The sequence below is a fragment of the Phyllostomus discolor genome, chromosome 4 (assembly GCF_004126475.2).
Source record: "Phyllostomus discolor isolate MPI-MPIP mPhyDis1 chromosome 4, mPhyDis1.pri.v3, whole genome shotgun sequence".
NCBI classification, from domain to species: Eukaryota; Metazoa; Chordata; class Mammalia; order Chiroptera; family Phyllostomidae; genus Phyllostomus; species Phyllostomus discolor.
The window spans coordinates 107,743,654-107,761,826 of NC_040906.2; the positions used below are offsets into that span (position 1 = coordinate 107,743,654).

The 18,173-nt window shown below is 39.1% G+C and overlaps 1 protein-coding gene across 1 annotated transcript; it reads left to right on the forward strand.

Moving 5' to 3' along the window:
- The first annotated feature begins 2,644 nt into the window (after positions 1–2,644).
- Positions 2,645–16,612, forward strand: SNRPC (small nuclear ribonucleoprotein polypeptide C). The gene is made up of 6 exons (XM_028510809.2): positions 2,645–2,737; positions 3,080–3,122; positions 8,191–8,299; positions 11,041–11,130; positions 13,253–13,357; positions 16,018–16,612. The coding sequence occupies exons 1-6, from the start codon at positions 2,730–2,732 to the stop codon at positions 16,140–16,142; spliced, it is 480 nt and encodes a 159-aa protein (XP_028366610.1). The 5' UTR covers positions 2,645–2,729; the 3' UTR covers positions 16,143–16,612.
- Positions 16,613–18,173: the final 1,561 nt, after the last annotated feature.

The following is an 18,173-nucleotide window of genomic DNA, read 5'->3' on the forward strand; positions in this document are numbered from 1 at the left end:
ATACAACAGAGGGCAATTTGGCAGTATGTTTCAAAATTATAAAAGCAAAGCTCTTTAACTTAGTAATTTTACTTCTGGAAATTTATCCTTCAAATATACTTGCATATGTGCCAATTAACTATGTACTGCAACATTATTATAATAGTAAAAAACAGGAAACAATTTAAGTGTTCATCAACAGGTTAATAAATTGAGGTATATCCATACAATGAAGTACTATGCATTTGTACAATGGAACTGGAACACAGGTTTATGTCTGCATTTGAGTAGTGTCTCTCTGGAAGGACAGGCAAGAAACCACCAACAGGGGTATGGCTGGGGAACATAGTCTGTTGTGCTTTTTGCACCATGTATATTTATTACCTTTTAAAAAATAAATAAAATACATTTTATGTGTAAAATATCTTAAGAAGAAATGGAAAGCATAGACATATTATGCAGTAGATTGCAAACATTGTGAATGTTTAAAATATTGCACAAGAGTTCAAGGGCACTTCTAGCAAAGATGACCACATTAGATTTTGACCGTAGACTTAGAAGAATGAGGTTAACAAATGAATTCTCAAAGTTGCCTGGGACCCTCAGAGGAAGCGTGCAAAAAGCACTGCTTTCCAAGATCATGTGGCAGGACATGAGGGAAATACCCCCTTGGAACTTGGAGGTTACCCTCTTAGTCCTGGAAAACAGAAAACATTCTAAGTATTTAAAACAGAGGACATTTAATTCAAAGAATTGTTTTACATAGGTGTTGGCAGAGATAACAAGTGAAACAAACAGTAAAGTAGCCCAGAGACGAGCAATAGCAAGAAGTTACTGCCACCCTTACACTGGAGGAACAGAAGAAAGCTACATCTTGTTACCAGATCCCGGGGGCTGGGATCATCTGCTAAAAGTTAGAGCCAGGTAGGTTGGAGGAGACAGCCTAAGGCTGGGAGGTGGGGGTGGGGGTGGGTACTCTGGCTTGGGGTGAGTACACTCTGGTTTTTCCCTCAGTCCCTCCAATCTCCAGAAGTGCCTCCCATCGATGGAGCCAACAACTCAGCCTGGAAGCCAACCAGCACAGCAGTCCAGGTCATGCAGCCTTCATGGGGTCAGGCCCCCACTGACATGCTGAAAAGATAAGGGGTAAAATGAGAGATGGTCCTCAGGACAAAACAGTTCCAGGACCAGCACAGAGAAATAAGGAAAGAAACACAAACATAATTAATGGATCCATCCCTTTGAGAAGAATCAACTTCGGGTGCATACACAAATGTGGGTTTCTAGAACTGCAACATTAAGGCCCAGGCATTTGCCTCCAATTGTCCTTTATAGCTGGTTTTTCCAAACTAGATCTAATCCTGGACAATTCAATAATCTCGTTGTTATAGCTCTTAAAAATAGTTTAATCTAGAGGGGCATCTTTTCTTCGTTTGGTAAAGGAAAGAGGCATTGTCCTATAAAATGTCCCACCTTCTAAATCTGCTTACTGCCTTTTGCTTTCCTTTAGCTTGATCTCCTAGCTTATTCTATAACCTTGGTTAGACCCAAGTTAAACATTTTGGGTAAGAACACATCATAGGTAGTGATTTCTACTTAATGTTGGAATCCCAGCAGGAGACACATAATATCTGACTGTTCTTAGTATTACAAATGCTGAATTACCACTGTACTGAAGTGGTGAAAGACTAATAACTTCATTGTGCAATTAACTTTTGTTTTAGGGCCAGGAAGCTTTAACCTTGTTAAAGCTTAGCTTCCTCACCTAAAATGTGAATAATAGGGTTGTTAAATGGATTAAATAAATTAATGCATTTAATGCACCTGGGGCATAGAACACGTTCAAATAAAGTAGCAATTATTATTTTGGTTCCATTTCCACCACTAGAATGTGAAGCAGAAGAATTTAAAGCTCCACCTCCCCAGGTCCATTTTGCAGTCTGATAGACCAGGCTGGAAATTTGCCTTTGTTGTAACTGTGGACAAGCTACTTCTGTCAATTTAAACCCCACAAGTAAGAATTAGTACCCATATTTTTCAGAGGAGGAAACTACACAAGCAGCAGAGCTAGGAAGCAGCAAGATGGGACTGAACACCTAGGATTCTACTCTCCTACAATTAATGTGACTCAAAAAAGAAACGCTATGTAAAACGACTTGTGCCTGGCTTTACTGCTTTAAGCGACCGATTTTTTCTCAGTTGTCACCCTCTCGGCAAGTTTTCTCTATTATATAAAGTCGAGCTCCCTCCTTCCTTGTTCATTTTTCACCGTGCATAGAACTGGGCTCCATCTAACCTACTACATACTGACTTTATTATTGTCTTCCCTAACTCGAAAGTCAATTCCATGAGGACAAGGATGTTTGTTATAACCACTGCTGTCTCCTCAGTACTTAGAGCAGAGCCTGGCAGATACCGGGTAACTGTTAGCTATTTGTGGAGAGAATGAATAACACGCTTCAGGGAGCATCAGGAGTCCAGATGAAAAAAATGCTCGTTGATTGAACCTAAGAAGGACTCTTCGTACTCCCGCCTTCCTGTAGGTGGCAGGAAGGAAGGAAAAGTCGCACCCCCGCCCCGACTCGGCCTCGGACGTGAGTGACGGCGCGGCGCCGCTCCGCACACTGATTGGATAACTGGGGAGGGTTTCGGGAGTCGTGTAGGAGACATCGAGGCCGCGGCGTCGGCGCTTGGTGTTTGCGTCATTTCCGGTGGTGCGGAACAGACTGGCCAACGGCCTGCCGAACAACATGCCCAAGTGAGTGGGGACTTGAATCTGGGGGTTTTCGTGGTCGCATTCACTCATTATGGTCCTGTGGGGCTTCGCAGAGCGGATTCTGGCTCCAATAGCCTCTACGGAAGCCGGAGGGTCTGAAGAACGGAGGAAGAGCGGGGCTTCTAGATCCCCCTTTTAGAGTGTGGAGATAGATTGCATGTAGAGGAACAAAGCCTTATTTCTGTCAGGGCGCTTTGTTTGATGTGTACGAATCATTACTGGGCCTTTTATTATTTTTTTTACCTTAAATGGACAGCACTTCTGTGGATGGGTATCTGTTAACGGGTTGTCATCCCTTTTTCTCTACGTTCCATCTCCTTCCAGGTTTTATTGTGACTACTGCGATACATACCTCACCCATGACTCTGTAAGTAGTGTTTCTTTTCCGCTTCCAAAAACCTTGTATGTAATAAGTTAGGTATTTTTTAGGTGTAAGTTTATGGTTTTCGTCTGTTGCGGTTTAAGGGCCCCTGCTTGGAGAAAGTAATTGGAGGTGTTTATTTTTCTACTTTTCCTGTAACTGTCTTCAGAATTTGAAGTTATTAGTCTTCCAGCAGTCAGTGTTTTCAGTGGAGACCCAAAATAATAAAGCCTTAGCAAGTTTGAAGATGAAAAAAACGGTATATGACAACTAAAAAGTCCAGGAAATTGTCTTAAAGCTCAGATATTTGTGCCACAGCACTCAAATGTTTGATAGAAATTAAAAGAAATGCCTAAATTTGAAACCAAGTACTTTAATTTGCTTAAAAACTGCTTAACAAGTAATAACAGCATTCAAGCTTGAATATGTACTGTGTCACCTAGTGTTCCAAATGCTTTACATGTATTATTTTGTTTAATGTTCATGGTAATTGTTTGAGTTTAATATTATCTGCATTTTACAGAGGAGGAAACTGAGGCAAAGTGTGGATAAATAACTGACTAATGTTACAAAATTATACATCGCATGGAGCTCGGCAGTGTTCCACAGAGCTTCTATGCCGGCACCTCTCCAACTTTTGTCTCACAATCTCTTTACATTCTTAAAAACTACTGGGTTGTTAAAAAAATTAGGTTATGTGGTATATAGCTATTAACATTTGCCATATTTGAAATTAAAACAATTTTAAAAATATGTATTATATCATTTTAAGGTAACAATAATGTACTTTTTATTTGTAACACAAATAACATTTTTTTAAAGATTTTATTTATTTTTAGAGAGGGGAGGGAGGGAGGGGAGAGAGAGAGAGACAGACAGACAGACAGACAGACATCAATGTGCGGTTGCTGGGCGTTATGGCCTGCAACCCAGGAATGTACCCTGGCTGGGAATCGAACCTGGGACACTTTGGTTCCCAGCCCGCGCTCAATCCACTGAGCTACGCCAGCCGGGGCTCACAAATAACATTTTAAAAGTGAAAAGTAGCTATTTTCCCCAACAAAATATTTAGTATGAGGCATGGTAATTGTTTTAACGTTTTTGCAAATGTCTCTAATGTCAGGCTTAATGGAAGCTGACTGAATTCTCATCTTCTGTATTGTACCTATTGCACTATGTTTTGGGTAAAGTATATGAAGAATCCAGCCTCATATAGATGTAGAGTTGAAAAAAAGAGGAGTTCTGTAATATCCTTTTTAGATCATTGTATCTATTCTTTAGTACTTTGTATTTCTGCCCCAAAAGTCAACACATAGTTAGTTGCAGTACGGAATCTGAAAACATCAAACTTTCCATACCTGGTTGCATTAAAATTCACTGGTCTCTCTTCCACTTTGAGTGAACCTTTCACCACACATAATTTTGTAACACGCTTTGGTCATTTGGAAAATATTTGTTCTCTCAGTTATACAGGTCTTCCAAGAGTTGACACATTTGTTTATCTAACATAAAAATTCACGTTGATTAATGTCACAGTCTAATCAGAAATCACTTGTAAATATTCAGAAGCTGACAAGCTTGTGGTGGCAGATAGTTTTCTGAAAGCCTAATTTTTGTTTGAAAGGTCAGAATTTCAAATGCTACTGATTGCTTTCCCTGAAGTAACAGGTTTATTTAATAGGTTTATTTCATTTATTTTTGAGAAATCTGAATAGTTTGTTTCTTAGTTCTTTCAAATAAAAATGATGTTCTATCAAAGATGCAGTTGGTAGAACTTACAACTTGTAATTGAATGCCTGCTTTTCTTTGACATAGCATATTTTGGTACGTAGCAGAACTGCTTTGTACATAGTTCCCATTTTGTCACCCAGAGTACTAAAAAGACATGAACTCAAGGGTTGAGATTTAATAAAATTAACAATTTTTCTGCCCTGGCTGGTGTGGCTCAGTGTATTGAGCACCAGCTAGTGAACCAAGGGGTCACTGGTTGGGTTCCCAGTCAGGGCACATGCCAGGTCCCCAGTGGGGAGTGTGCAAGAGGCAGCCACACATTTGATGTTTCTCTCCCTTCCTTTCTCTTTCTACCTCCCTTCCCCTCTCGAAAAAATAAGTAAATAAAATCTTGAAAAATAAAGCAATTTTACTGCTTCATCAAGGATAGTCTTAATGAAACTGACTCCACTCTCCCTTCCCCGAGAGTGCATGTTACTGAAAAATGCAGTGAGCACTAATGCTTTGGATTGCCATTGCCTTGATTCATTCCAGAGTGCCAGGGGTTTGGCAGCCTCAGTGCAAGTGTCAATACAGTGAAAAAAGAAAGTAATGTCTTAATATTATTATGAACCAATTTTGACCTTGCAGATCCCCTGCCCCTGAAGTTGGGTCCGAGAAACCCTTAGGTGTCTGTGAGCCACACCTTGAGAAGTGCAGCTCTGTATTTTTCTGCCTTTGCAGAAACCTGATTAAATCAGAACTTTTTGATAACCATGTTTTGAATAGTGGCTGCAAGAACTTAGCCAATGATTCCTCTGTTGACACTTCATTTGGAATTCTTTCTGACACATGGTCATGTATAGTTTAGCATTAATAGATTTCTGGAACATGTAAGTAGGATGGTTCTGAATGTTACTGTAGATGTCCTAGAGGAGAACCTTTGAATAAGTTTGTGTCAGTAGTAGCTTACCTGTATATCCCAAATCTTTTTGTTTTGTCTTGTTTTTGTGCCTAACTTCCTCTAAGTCATTTGGAAAGTCTTAATTTTCTGAAATTGTTAGTGAGGGGGCTATACCTCTCTACTTTTTTTTAGCAGTATATTTTCGTATGCCCACTCATATTGCTAATACCTGAATTCAGAAAATTGAAAGGTTTCTTCTTCTTCTTCTTTTTTTTTTTTTAATCCTTATCTGGAGGCATTTTTTTCATTGCTTTTAGAGAGAAAGAGGAAGGGAGGAGAGGGAGAGAGAGAAACATTGATGTGAGAAAGAAGCACTGATTGGTTGCCACAACCTAGATATGTGCCCTGACTGGGAATCAGACCTGCAGCCCTTAGGTTACTGGACAACACTCCAACCAACTGAGCCATACCAGCCAAGGGTGAAAGGGACCTTCTTATAATAAATGTCTCTTTATGAGAAACATCAGGAGCCCTTGTAATACTGTTGTTCTAACATGATAGCTTGTGAACTAGTATGAAGTTTCCATGGTGATTGAAGCAACTCCTGGTGGGGGACTTTGAAATGTAGAAAACATTCAGTGCTTAACTTTGGAACTTGTACTGGTTCTCAGGCATGATTTTGTTATGAGGCTTGAGGCATCATTGTTCTAAGCATAGTGTAAGCAGTGACTTGGGAGATGGAACAGTATTTTGAAATGTGGACCATTCATGTCATATCAGTCATATCTGCTGCCACTGAAGCAATCATTCAGAGAGGGGATGTACTGATAGGAGGTGGTTAGGCATCCATGGGGAGCATCTCAGTGAGATCTGGGTTCCAGACCTGGGTTTGCCACTTACCAGCTATGTGTTTTGAGACAAGTCTTTAAGCATAAATAGAAGATTTGTTATCTATACCTTGTGATATTTTAAAATCAGTTTTATTGAATTATAGTTTATGTTTAATTAATACAAACTCTAAGTATACAGTTGATGAGTTGTCAGATGATTACAACTTGATGTATATACCAAGATATAGAACATTTCCATCACCTCGGAAAGTTTCCTTGTGTTCCTTTGCAGTAAGTCTCCTATGCCTCTGGCCCTGACTGGTGTGGTTTTTACTGAAGATCAGTGTTACTAGTTTTAAAACGACATGTGAATGGAATCTTACAGTATATACACTGGGCTTGTGTCTGATTTCTTTTGCCTAGTGTGTTTTTGAGACTCATCCATATTGTCTGTATCAGTGATTTGTTCTTTACAGTTACTGTTGTGGTTAACGTGCATGCATGATTTTTATGAAGATTGAAAAACTGCTTGTAGAGTACAAAGCTGTCTGGCATGTAGTAAATGTTAAATAAACATAAACTTAAAAAAACAGAAGGCTAAATGTATGGAGTTTACTGTATGTCATTTTTACCCCAAAAAGCTGTTAAAAGAAAACAAAAGGGTAGTGGGCTGGAGACAAAGGTCTGGAGACAAAAGTCTGATCTATAGAGACTTTACCAGGGGTGTCCCACCTACAGCCCAGGGTGGCTGGGAATGCAGCCCAACACAGTGTCATAACTTTACTTAAAACAGTATGAGATTTTTTGGTGATTACGTATGTGTCCGTGTATTTAATGTGTGGCCCAAGACAACTCTTCTTCCATTGTGGCCCAGAGATGCCAAAAGGTTGGACATCTCTGTCTAGATCCATATAGTCACTTAATGAATATACTGTCATAGACAGTAAATTAATATATTGTCGTAGACAGTATTATTTAAATGTATATAAGCTTTTTTTCTTTTTGCCACAGAATAACCAAAGAAAGGGCATTAAAATGGACCAGTGGTTTGCAAACTTTTTTTTTTTCTTTTTTTAAAAGATTTTATTTTTTAGAGAGAGAGGGAAAGAAACATCAATTTGAGAGAGACATTGATCAGTTGCCTCTCACACACCCCCAACTGGAGACCTGGCCTGCAACACAGGCATGCACCCTGGCCAGCAATCGAACTGACGGCCTTTCATTTCATAGGCAGACACTCCATCCACTGAGCCACACCAGCCAGGGCAAGCAAACTTTTTCTTAAAGTGCCAGATTATAATTATTTTAGGTTTGTGGACCATATGATCTTCATTGCTATTATTTGACTCTTGTAGAGAGAAGAAATAGACAATTCATAAACAAATGAAGGTGGCTATGTTCTAGTACCTTTTTTTTTTTTTACAAAATCAGATGGCTGGCCCATAGGCCACAGTTTGCTTACCCCTGGTTTAGATAAACACAGTAGATAACATGGATAATGTTTATAAGTGATGGATTAGCTAAAGCTGATAAAGGTAGCCAGGCCACCTGTATGTAAATGTAAGGCTTTATAAAATTTCTAGTTTTGGAAATTTGTTTCCGTGACTGATGTGACCTTTTTGTTTTACAGCCATCTGTGAGAAAGACACACTGCAGTGGCAGGAAACATAAAGAGAATGTGAAAGACTACTATCAGAAATGGATGGAGGAGCAGGCTCAGAGCCTGATCGACAAAACAAGTGCGTTTTAGTCTCCTGTTCTGATGTGGCAGAATGGTCCCATTCTTTCTTGTCCCTGTCTCTGTTGTTTTTCACAGAAGCAACTCATTCTGAATGATAAATAGGAGCATTCTGATGTGTTGAATGAAAGAAGTGGAAGGTCATTGGTTTCCCAGGGATATAGGAACACATTAATACTAATTATTGATGTTAGAGCAATCAGGTATTAGACTGGAAAGTGGAACAAGGAAGGATGAGTTGCCTAATGTTTCTTTATTGACATGGACTGGATTTTGTAGCAAATTTATATAAAACCTCTTTTGTAGTGATCCATAGTTTTTAGAACTGTTTTCCTGATACATTAGGAAAAGGTAAGGAGTAGGTTTGTAGTTTTCTTCAAAGAGTTTGGGAGACTCTGAGTGTCTTATTTTTTGTTGTCCTTACAAAGATAACTAGTCAGAAAGGAAGTAACTGATGTGACAAAATAATCTGGGTATGTTTTGGAACCCTGTCACACCTGCCATAATCTTTTTGTTTAATTAGGGACATCTTTGTTGTTTTGGCTAATTGGGTTCAGGACACTGACAGAGGATGTTGCATTTTTACCTTAGATCATCCTGGTCCATTTGAAACGTCTTTCTTAATTATTCATTGTACTCAGAGCTGACAGGCAAATGTGGGCTTTGGTTGTAAGTGTGATTTTTTTTTTTTCAGAAGCAAAAACTACCTTGGAATATTCAAACAAAGGAGAAAAGTTTAATGAGTAAAACTCCCATGACCGCTGCTCCCCTACTATCCCCCTTCCTCAGTTCCCATTCCCCCAGCACCTAGCTACAACACTCGTTTCATTTATACCAAGGTTCTCGAACCCAGTACTGTTGACATTGGTGCTGTGAAATTCTTTGTTGTGAGGGCTGTTCGACAGCAGCCCTGGCACCTACCACCTAGTAACAGTTCCTGTTTGTGACACCAAAAACTTCATCAGGCATTGCCCAGTGTTCCCGAGGGGCACAGTTGCCCTGGTTGAGAGCCACCAAATACCTTCATCTACTCCCTTTAGCCCTCCTATATTAAGGATCAAATCTCAGACTGTCCCATTTTATTTGAAAAAATAAATTATAATGTAATCTTTTTTTCTCTATTTAAAAAGACATTAGACATTTCTTGGCACTGAAGAATAGCCTCATTTAGTTTTATTGTAGGCAGCAAAAAAATTTAGGTTGAGTGAATATTTTTGATGGAAGGCTTGGAGGAGAGGAGGCAAGACCTTAGGGACACGCCTCTCTTTCTTTTTTTTTTTTTAATAACTCTTTAGGTGAGGACATGCTTATTGATTTAAGAGAGAGGGAGAGAAACATCAACATGAGAAACATTGGTTGGTGCCTCTTGCATGTGCTCTGACCAAGGAGCAAACCCCGCAACCTAGACAAGTCCCCCAACTGGGAATCAAACCTGTTTGGTTTTAAGGGATGTTGCTTCAACCAACTGAGCTATACCAGCCAGGGCAGGGACACACCTCCTCATGTTCATGATTTTGTTGACATTGAGTCTGCTACTGAGTCTATGCCTCAGTTAGTCCCTCTTCAGTCTTTATGAGCTATTCTTTTATTCAGGGTGTGGGGGTGCCTTATTGGGATATGATCCCTTATAGAGCACAGGCACCATTCAGAGGTATATGAATAGCTGTTCATGAATACCCACTCTAGGTCAATTTTTTGGATTTGGTTCTAATGAATTATCAGTGATTACTTGGCTTATTTGACCACCTTTGCACTGGTGGGCATGAAGTAGAATAGGGGAAGGGTGCCTGGGCTGCATACTACACTGAATTGGGAAGGACTTACATTCAGGAATAAACTTTATGAATGTGTATTTTAATATTTGTGACTCCTTTTTAAAGCTGAATATAAATGATCTTCAGTCTCTTTTGTTTTCATTTGTGCCTCATGTTGTCTGAAAGAAAAATTAAAAGTTGAGCCCTGGCTGGATGGCTTGGTTGGTTGGAATGTTGTCCCAGACACCAAAAGGTTGCAGGTTTGATTCCCAGTCCTGGCACATAACCTAGGATGTGGGTCTGATTCCCTGTCGGGGTGAGTAGATGAGCCTTGGTCGGGGCGCATACAGGGGGCAACTAATTGATGTTTCTCTTTCTCTCCTCACCCCCCTTCCTCTCTAAAATTGATAAAAAACATATCCTCTGGTGAGGATTTTTTATTAAAATTAGAAGTTGATTGTATTGGAAATTTTTTAAGATCATAACCTACTTTGGCTCAGGCCCTTGCTTTGAAATCTTTTATATCCCTTAGCTCAGTGCACTCATTTCAAAACTGGTAAACCAAATAGCCTATTGCTTTGACTCCAGGCAGCATGTACAGGAAGGAACGAAATTTGCAGTACCTGGTTTTGGGACAGGCATCTCACATTTTCAAACAAAACTGTGGGTGGCCACTTCTCTTTGGTAAGACAGTGATAGCTAAAAGGTTTTCACTCTTATCCTATAGTGAATTCAGCCATAGAAATACTGACTAAATAAAAACAGCTTAAAAAACCCAAACCAGTAAGCCAATTGATTGCAATTTTAGCTGGTTAGTACCTAAAGTTAATTTTAAAACTGTAGAGGCCATGCTATAGTAATCTTAGGTGGTTGCTTTTTAGAGTGAAATAATTGGGACCATTAAAGATGAAAAGAAAGTAGTTATTTTAGTAAATGGGCTGTTGAATTCTCATTCACTGTGTGTTTTTTTTTCTCACTTTCTTTAAAGCCGCAGCATTTCAGCAAGGCAAGATACCTCCCACTCCGTTCTCTGCTCCTCCTCCTGCAGGGGCAATGATTCCTCCTCCCCCCAGTCTTCGTAAGTTTATAAGGTTTTTATCTTAAGGGTATAACTGGGCAGGTTGTACTTGGATCCTGTTAGAGAAAACAATTTCAGTGGTATAATTTCTGAAATATTTGTAGTTCCCTTCTGGTTGCATTATTACTAGGTTATTGTGTCTGTGGTGTCCCATGTAGGTCCCAGGCAGATTCAATGGAAAGCTCATGTGATTAGATGAGCTAATATAAAAGAGGTATTGCTGAGTACATGAAATTATTTATTGCTATGAACATAACACAGGAGGGTTGATGTAGCTGATAAACTTCTCAGTCTATTTTTTAACCCACCTAACACCAATATATGAGGCTTGTCCAAAAATTATCCAGTCATGGAATTTGGAAAATAGAGGCACTTACTGAACAAGATACAAGATACAAGAAACATTGTACATAGGACAGTGATGCCTTAGTCCCCTTCATAGTAGACACCTTGGGACTTCCCACAGTTCTTCCAATTGCCATCAGCTGGCCCCTCATATTTTACTGAATTTTGTCAGTGGTCTGAAATCTCTTCTGTCAAAGGTGATTTTAGTTTTGGGAAAAGCCAGAAGTTGCAGAGTGCCAAATCTGGGTTGTAGGGGGCTGAGTTACCTGGGTTATTTGATGTTTCGCAAAAAAACTCTGCGCAAGACGTGATGCATGAGGTGGCGCATTGTCGTGACGAAGCTGCCCATCACCAGTTGCCCACAGCTGCAGCCTTCTCAATCATCCAAATATTTTCCACGAAGGAATATTCAAGCTTAACGCAAAAGTCAATGCAGCTTCATTGCTGTACTCAGTCATCTTTTAATGCAACAGCCATACAATACACATGCTCACTCAATGGCATCTACCGCCCCCCTCTGACTAGTATAGTGAAGTGATCATTGTTCACGCATGTGCATTTCAGTCCACTCTCATTGGCTGCCGGTTTACATCCATGTCGCCCAAACAGTTCCTGTTATATTAACAATGGCTGGAGTTTTTCCAAACAGGCTTCGTATATACCTTGTGAAAGACAGGAATTGTATAGTTGAAAGTGGGGTGGATCAGAGGCCTCTCTTCTCTGGGAAGGTTTATTGTTTCTGCGTGACAGAAGGAGGAGATTGAGGAACTATAAGTTCTTTGGCTCTTCTGGAAAGTTTGAAATTGAAATTGAACCCAGAGACCTAAAATCCTGTAAGTGATCACAGATAGAAACACATAGAAGAAAGGAGGCTGTTTATAAGAGTTGCGTGTAGGTGGACCACTTTGGGCTCCCACCATCCTGGGACCTGGCCAGGCCTCAGTTCACAGCACCTCTTACTTAGGTTACCTCTCTGTCCTCTATCCCTACAGGTTGGCATTCAACTCCATTGTTTTAATAGTAGAATGAATAGTCTATGGTGTGAATGTACCATAATTATCCTCACTGTTTTCTTACTGATGGACATGTACGTTGTTTCAAGTTGTTGCTATTGTAAATGATACATCAGGAATATCTCTGCATATGTATCTTTGTATTTTCAAAGAATATTTTAAATCTGGGTTTTGATTTTATTAAATGATCTGAAATTAGGTAGTTGTGGCTTAAATTCATCAGCTTTTTATCAGGAGCTCTACAGAAGGTATAATACCCCCTTTTATCCTCACCCAGGGACATTTTTTGTCGTTGTTTTTAGAGAGAGGAGGGCAGAGAGAGAGACATTGATGCGAGAGACAAGCATCAGTTGGTTGTGCTAGGCCTGGGGATCATGGTGCCTGGACCCGGACCTAGGATGGGGGATCGAACCCATAGCCTTTCAGTTATGGGACAGTGCTCCAACCAACTGAGCCACACTGGCCAGGACAATTTAATACCCCCTTTTAAAAAATGTAAATTTCGGTATTTTTTTTTTTAACCTGGGGGATCTGACTGCATTTTATACTTCTATCTAGATAGGCTTGTTCTTGCTTTTCAATCATAGAGTAACTAAAGTTTTGTGGCATGCTGATTCTTGTGGATCTACTGTTATAAAAAAGACCATAAGAAATTTATTGTAATAGGTTTTGGACCAGATCATGAGGCCCTATTAGTTTCAATAAGAAGATAAAATATTAATATATAGCATGTCTTAACCTCAGGCCCCATTCTTTTATTTCAGCGGGTCCTCCTCGCCCTGGCATGATGCCAGCACCCCATATGGGGGGCCCTCCCATGATGCCAATGATGGGTCCTCCTCCTCCTGGAATGATGCCAGTGGGACCTGGTAAGTTTGAGTTTTCTAGAATGCTCCATTGTGTTTTAGCTCTTCATTTAAATGGAAGTCTTAATTAGCTGTCTAAGTGTATTATCTCAACAAATTAAATTTGAATTTGAATCAGTAATGATAAAGTAAAAGAAGTATTTGGTTTATCAGTGTAATTAGATGCTATCCAAAGATATCGTGGTACTAAAAGCAGGATAAGGCTGCCTCTTTTTCTCTTCTTCTCCCTCCCTCCTGTTTTCTGGTGTCCTCCTGGCTTTTGGCCATTTAGAAGGAAGAGAAAGGCAGATGAGCTTGTTCCACGGGGGTGTAAAGGAAGGAGTAAACACGTGCTTGTGCTGCTGCTTTCCTTGGTTTTGATATGGACCGGAGTTAACCTCCTTTTGCTGATTTTTAATTTTAGAGGTTAGCTAGGCCAAATTAATATATGAAAAAGGCTGTAGGCCTGGTAGTTGGTCTTTTGTTTAGGAGTGGGAAAAAACTTATACCTCAGACATTTAATTTTAATGTAAATGTAAGTGTACATTAATTTGGAGATTTTTCTGATACATGGCCAGGGCCTTGGCTTTGAGAACAAGTCTGCTGATTGGAACACTATATGTTTTGTGCAGAATTCAGTAAGCCATACCTATGATGCATCCTTTAACACCTTTAGTTTCATTTTCTGTTAAGTGGTTAGAGACCTTGTGAGGCAAGCTAGATCTGATCTTTTATGATCGTCTCACCTTCTGAATATGCGAGCACTTTTGGGGATGATCTGCCTGAGTCTTGCTAAATATCAGCTTAGTCTTCATAGGTACAGTTCTTTTTTTACACTCATTTTATTGGTTTGCAGAATAGTTAAGGTATGTAATTAAAGTAAATACAGCTGACACAAGAAGCTGGCAATTCAACTGGTAAGGCAAGATACAAAGGTATTAAAGTAGCTTCCTAGCCGGAAGCCTTCAGGGTGCTTACTGCAGGTATCATTTAGAGGGATGGGAGAGTATAGATAAAAAGAGTTCCTGCCTTACTGGCTTTGAACCCAAAACACAATCAAAGTGACTTAGATGGCTTCTTTTGCATTCTTAAATTAGTCACAAGTTCAAATTTGTAGATGGGTTAGTTGTGGTGACTGGGAATGCATGACTCATCTAAAGAAGGCTTCTAGAACTAGCTGTAGCCTATGGTTGACATTTGAAAATGCAGGTTGATGTTGCCAGTTCTCTTGAGTATTTTGTTGTTGTTGTTGTTGTTATTTTTAGCCAAGATAAGATAGTATGTTATGGGGTTCCCATTAAAATAATTGAGTAGTTGGGGAGGGCGTGGATAAGAATGGGTGGGAATAAGATAAATTGGTCATGGGTGGACAATTGTTGATGCTGGCTGATGGGTACATGGATGTTCATTATACTCTTTTTTTCCCCTATTTTTGTGTGTGTTTGGACATTTCTGTAGTAAGTTGATAAAGGATCTAGACTTTCAGTAATTATACTTACTCATTGGCAATGTTGGCAATTAATTAAAATTAAATTCACTATGGAGACTAAAGAAAATTAGTTTTCAGGTGCCTTGTTTTCAATCTTTGGTCTAGATCAGCTTCCTCTAACAAATGCTGAATACTGGTTGTTATGTTATGTGGGTTTTTTAGTAAGGTATTTAGTAGCTTAGTAGTATTCTGTGTTCCTGTTGAAATTAATCTTAAAAATTATGTACCCATTGGATACTGTGTCTTTCCATACTTGTGTTTTACTTTTTGTGATAAGGCTGTATTCAGCTTTGAATATAGTTTTCTCTTGAACCATTTATACCAAGCCTTTAATCAAAATGATTTAGTTAAAAGTAAGTAGTTAAGGTAAAATCTGATATTTAACAAGGCGATATATAGCATGAAAATTATGAGGCATAATAATAAAATGAATACCTATGAACCCACCACCCAGCTGAGGATGTAGAACATTATCAGTTCTGTGAAGCTGCCTGTGTTTCTCCCTAACCTTCACCTCTCTGCTTGCCATCCCTTTCCTGGTTCATTTATTTGGCTTCTATATTGATTTGACACTTTAAAAAAGTCATTGATAGTTTCTAAGATGCATTAGAAAAATCAGCTTTGTGTGTGTGTGCTAACTGTTATAAATCACATTATTGCCTATTATTTTTCTTGACTTGAGCTAAGTATGGTTACTAACAGGTTCTCAGCATGGGCCTCCTGTTCACCTTTCCTACAACTCCGAACAAACGCTTAGTGGTAAGATTGTCCTCTGTGCCTGTGTACATCCATGAAATAGCTCCTGGTAATATGGTGGATAGAACTGATTAAAAGAGCTGACTGAATAACATGTGACTTAGTTGTGAACTTCCCTGAGTGAGGAAAAAGGTCATTTTAGGGAACTAGTGTCCCTGGTGGTTTCTGGAAAGCCATCTATTATTAATAGTTTCTCCCTTACTATCATTAGATTATGATTCCCATATGGTTCTTGTGTTTACCTTTTTGTTTTTTGTTTGAGAATGTCTAAATATTTTAAAGATGTGGTGAATTTGTTGTATTCTTCTGTCAAGTATGTCTTTTTTCCAGCATTTTGCAGGGGGGGCTACTTTTTTATCTTTAATTGAAATCCCATCAAGCTTTCTCATAAGAAGTATTTCCTGACTTTTTTTTCCCTCTTCTTTGTTTTGTCCTGCAGCTCCTGGAATGAGGCCACCTATGGGAGGGCACATGCCCATGATGCCTGGGCCCCCGATGATGAGACCTCCTGCCCGTCCCATGATGGTGCCCACTCGGCCAGGAATGACTCGACCAGACAGATAAGGAGAGAGGGGAGCCTCTTTCTGTCAGTTTTATATTACTTGTTCTAGTTCACCAGGAGAGTGTGGTGCTGCAACTCTGGGTGTTTTCTAACAGCGTGGCAAGGAAGACTCACTCCCTCTTCCTATCAAAGAAAGAATAGTTTTGGAGGGGAGTAATGGGACAAAAAAAATTTTCATTTGTATTGTGAAATGTGAAAATAAAATTGTAAACTCTGTTAGCTAAAAATGTGTTCCCTTTTTTTCCCTTCTTATTTGTTAGTTATAAAGGAGATGAACTATTTCAGTTGTGTTTCGCTAGCTTGTTCTCTCTTCAGCATGCCCTCTGCATGACATTCTTTTTCCTTAGGTATAGAGTGGGTCCCTTTGGGCACCCTGCCTTTATTTAGTAAACTTCTCTTGTACAAGACTTTGGTAAATATAACACTTGTAAAGCTTTTGTTAATTGAAATAATAAACAGCACAATTGGTTAATTTTTCACATGAACAATACTTTATGTAGTAAGTGGAAAATTTTAAGCCTTTTATGCTGATGCAGGGAAAAAGACTTCACCATGTGTGCGTGTCAGCTAAGAATAGCAAGGATTGCCTTAACTCAGCTTCTCTTTTCTCCCAGCTCTGCTTTTTCTTGGGTCTCAAATAGTCAGAAACCTTCCTAATAGCAGGGGTGAAATGATTCAGATTTCCATGGTATAGAAGGTTCTTTCAGAATGCCATTTGTTACATCCCTGGCCTGTAAAGGTATGATATTTTCAGGGAAGTATCTAGAAAGTTAGCCATTGGCACTGTTCATAATTCAACTTATTGTAAAACCTGAACTCCTATCTCACATTAAAGTGGGAGTGAAATTACTATAACTTTTCGGGAGGACAATTTGGCAATATCAGAATTACCTATATCCTTTGACTTATCACTTCCATGTCTACAAATTTATCCTACAAATACTCTTGCACATGTACAAGATGACATGTATGTGATTAAGCATTGTGGCAACAGATTGGAAATAACATAGATATCCAACGAAAGGGAACTGATTTATCAAGTACGATACAGCCACAAAGTGGCATATACCATGCTGGTTAAAATAGAATAAGGGAGCTCAGTGTATTGATGGGGAAAGATTTTCAAGATGACACTTTCTGCACTTTGGTTTGTTCTCATAACAAGGTATTGTGTGCTGCTGTCCTTTTTAAAGAAAATACTTACATGTGACTGTGTGCATGGAGATCTCTGGGAGGACAGATAAGCAGCTGGTAATATTAGTTGCCCATGAAGAGTAAATGGGTGGCTGCGGGACAGGGATGCAGGAGAAAAGCTGGTCACCTTTTATCTTTTGGACTTGGAGTCATTATCTATTTCAAAACCAAAAACAAACCACTTTTCTCTTCTGAGGTTATTGTTACAGTGATGTCATGGCAGATGGTGTCATAAACAGCAGTTTGCAATCTGGCTAATGATCAGAATCACAGGGGACCTTATTCAAAATAAAGATTCCAGGGGTCTTTTTTTAGATTTTTTTCTAAGCTCCTTATATTGAACCAAGGGAAAGCCACATACACTTTCGTACACCAAAGTCACTGTTTCAGAAGAAGGGAAAAGAAGGAGAACCTAGGTTAGGTTTTATGTCAATATGTCAATCTAAACCCCCTAGGTTTTAGATTGACATATTATTTATAATAAATTGAACTTTATGGACATGTATATATATATATATATATGTTAATATATACATATATGAAAAACCTAAAAATGGAAATATTAACATTAGACTATGTTCAATGACTATGTGGTGTTGCTATATTTTTTTGTAATTTCTGGTATGTTGAATTACTCGAAGGAAAAAGTACATGTGAGTAATACTTAGTTTTATGGATCTATCCCAGTTCCTATAGTGATTCCCTTATTGATGGCTACTGAGATAGTTACTATTTCCCAATTCAAATCCTCAGAGCTTCAGGTAAGAGCTCACTTTTATGAACTCACATTATTAGGAAATACAGCATCCCTTCATTTTCTATGTGACACACTAATACCA

What these genes read in the sequence shown, in the direction of transcription:
- SNRPC (XM_028510809.2), top strand. An exon ending in GAGCCTGATCGACAAAACAA is followed by an intron (nt 8,300 to 11,040) that starts GTGCGTTTTAGT and finishes CTTTCTTTAAAG; the next exon opens with CCGCAGCATTTCAGCAAGGC. An exon ending in TCCTCCTCCCCCCAGTCTTC is followed by an intron (nt 11,131 to 13,252) that starts GTAAGTTTATAA and finishes CTTTTATTTCAG; the next exon opens with CGGGTCCTCCTCGCCCTGGC.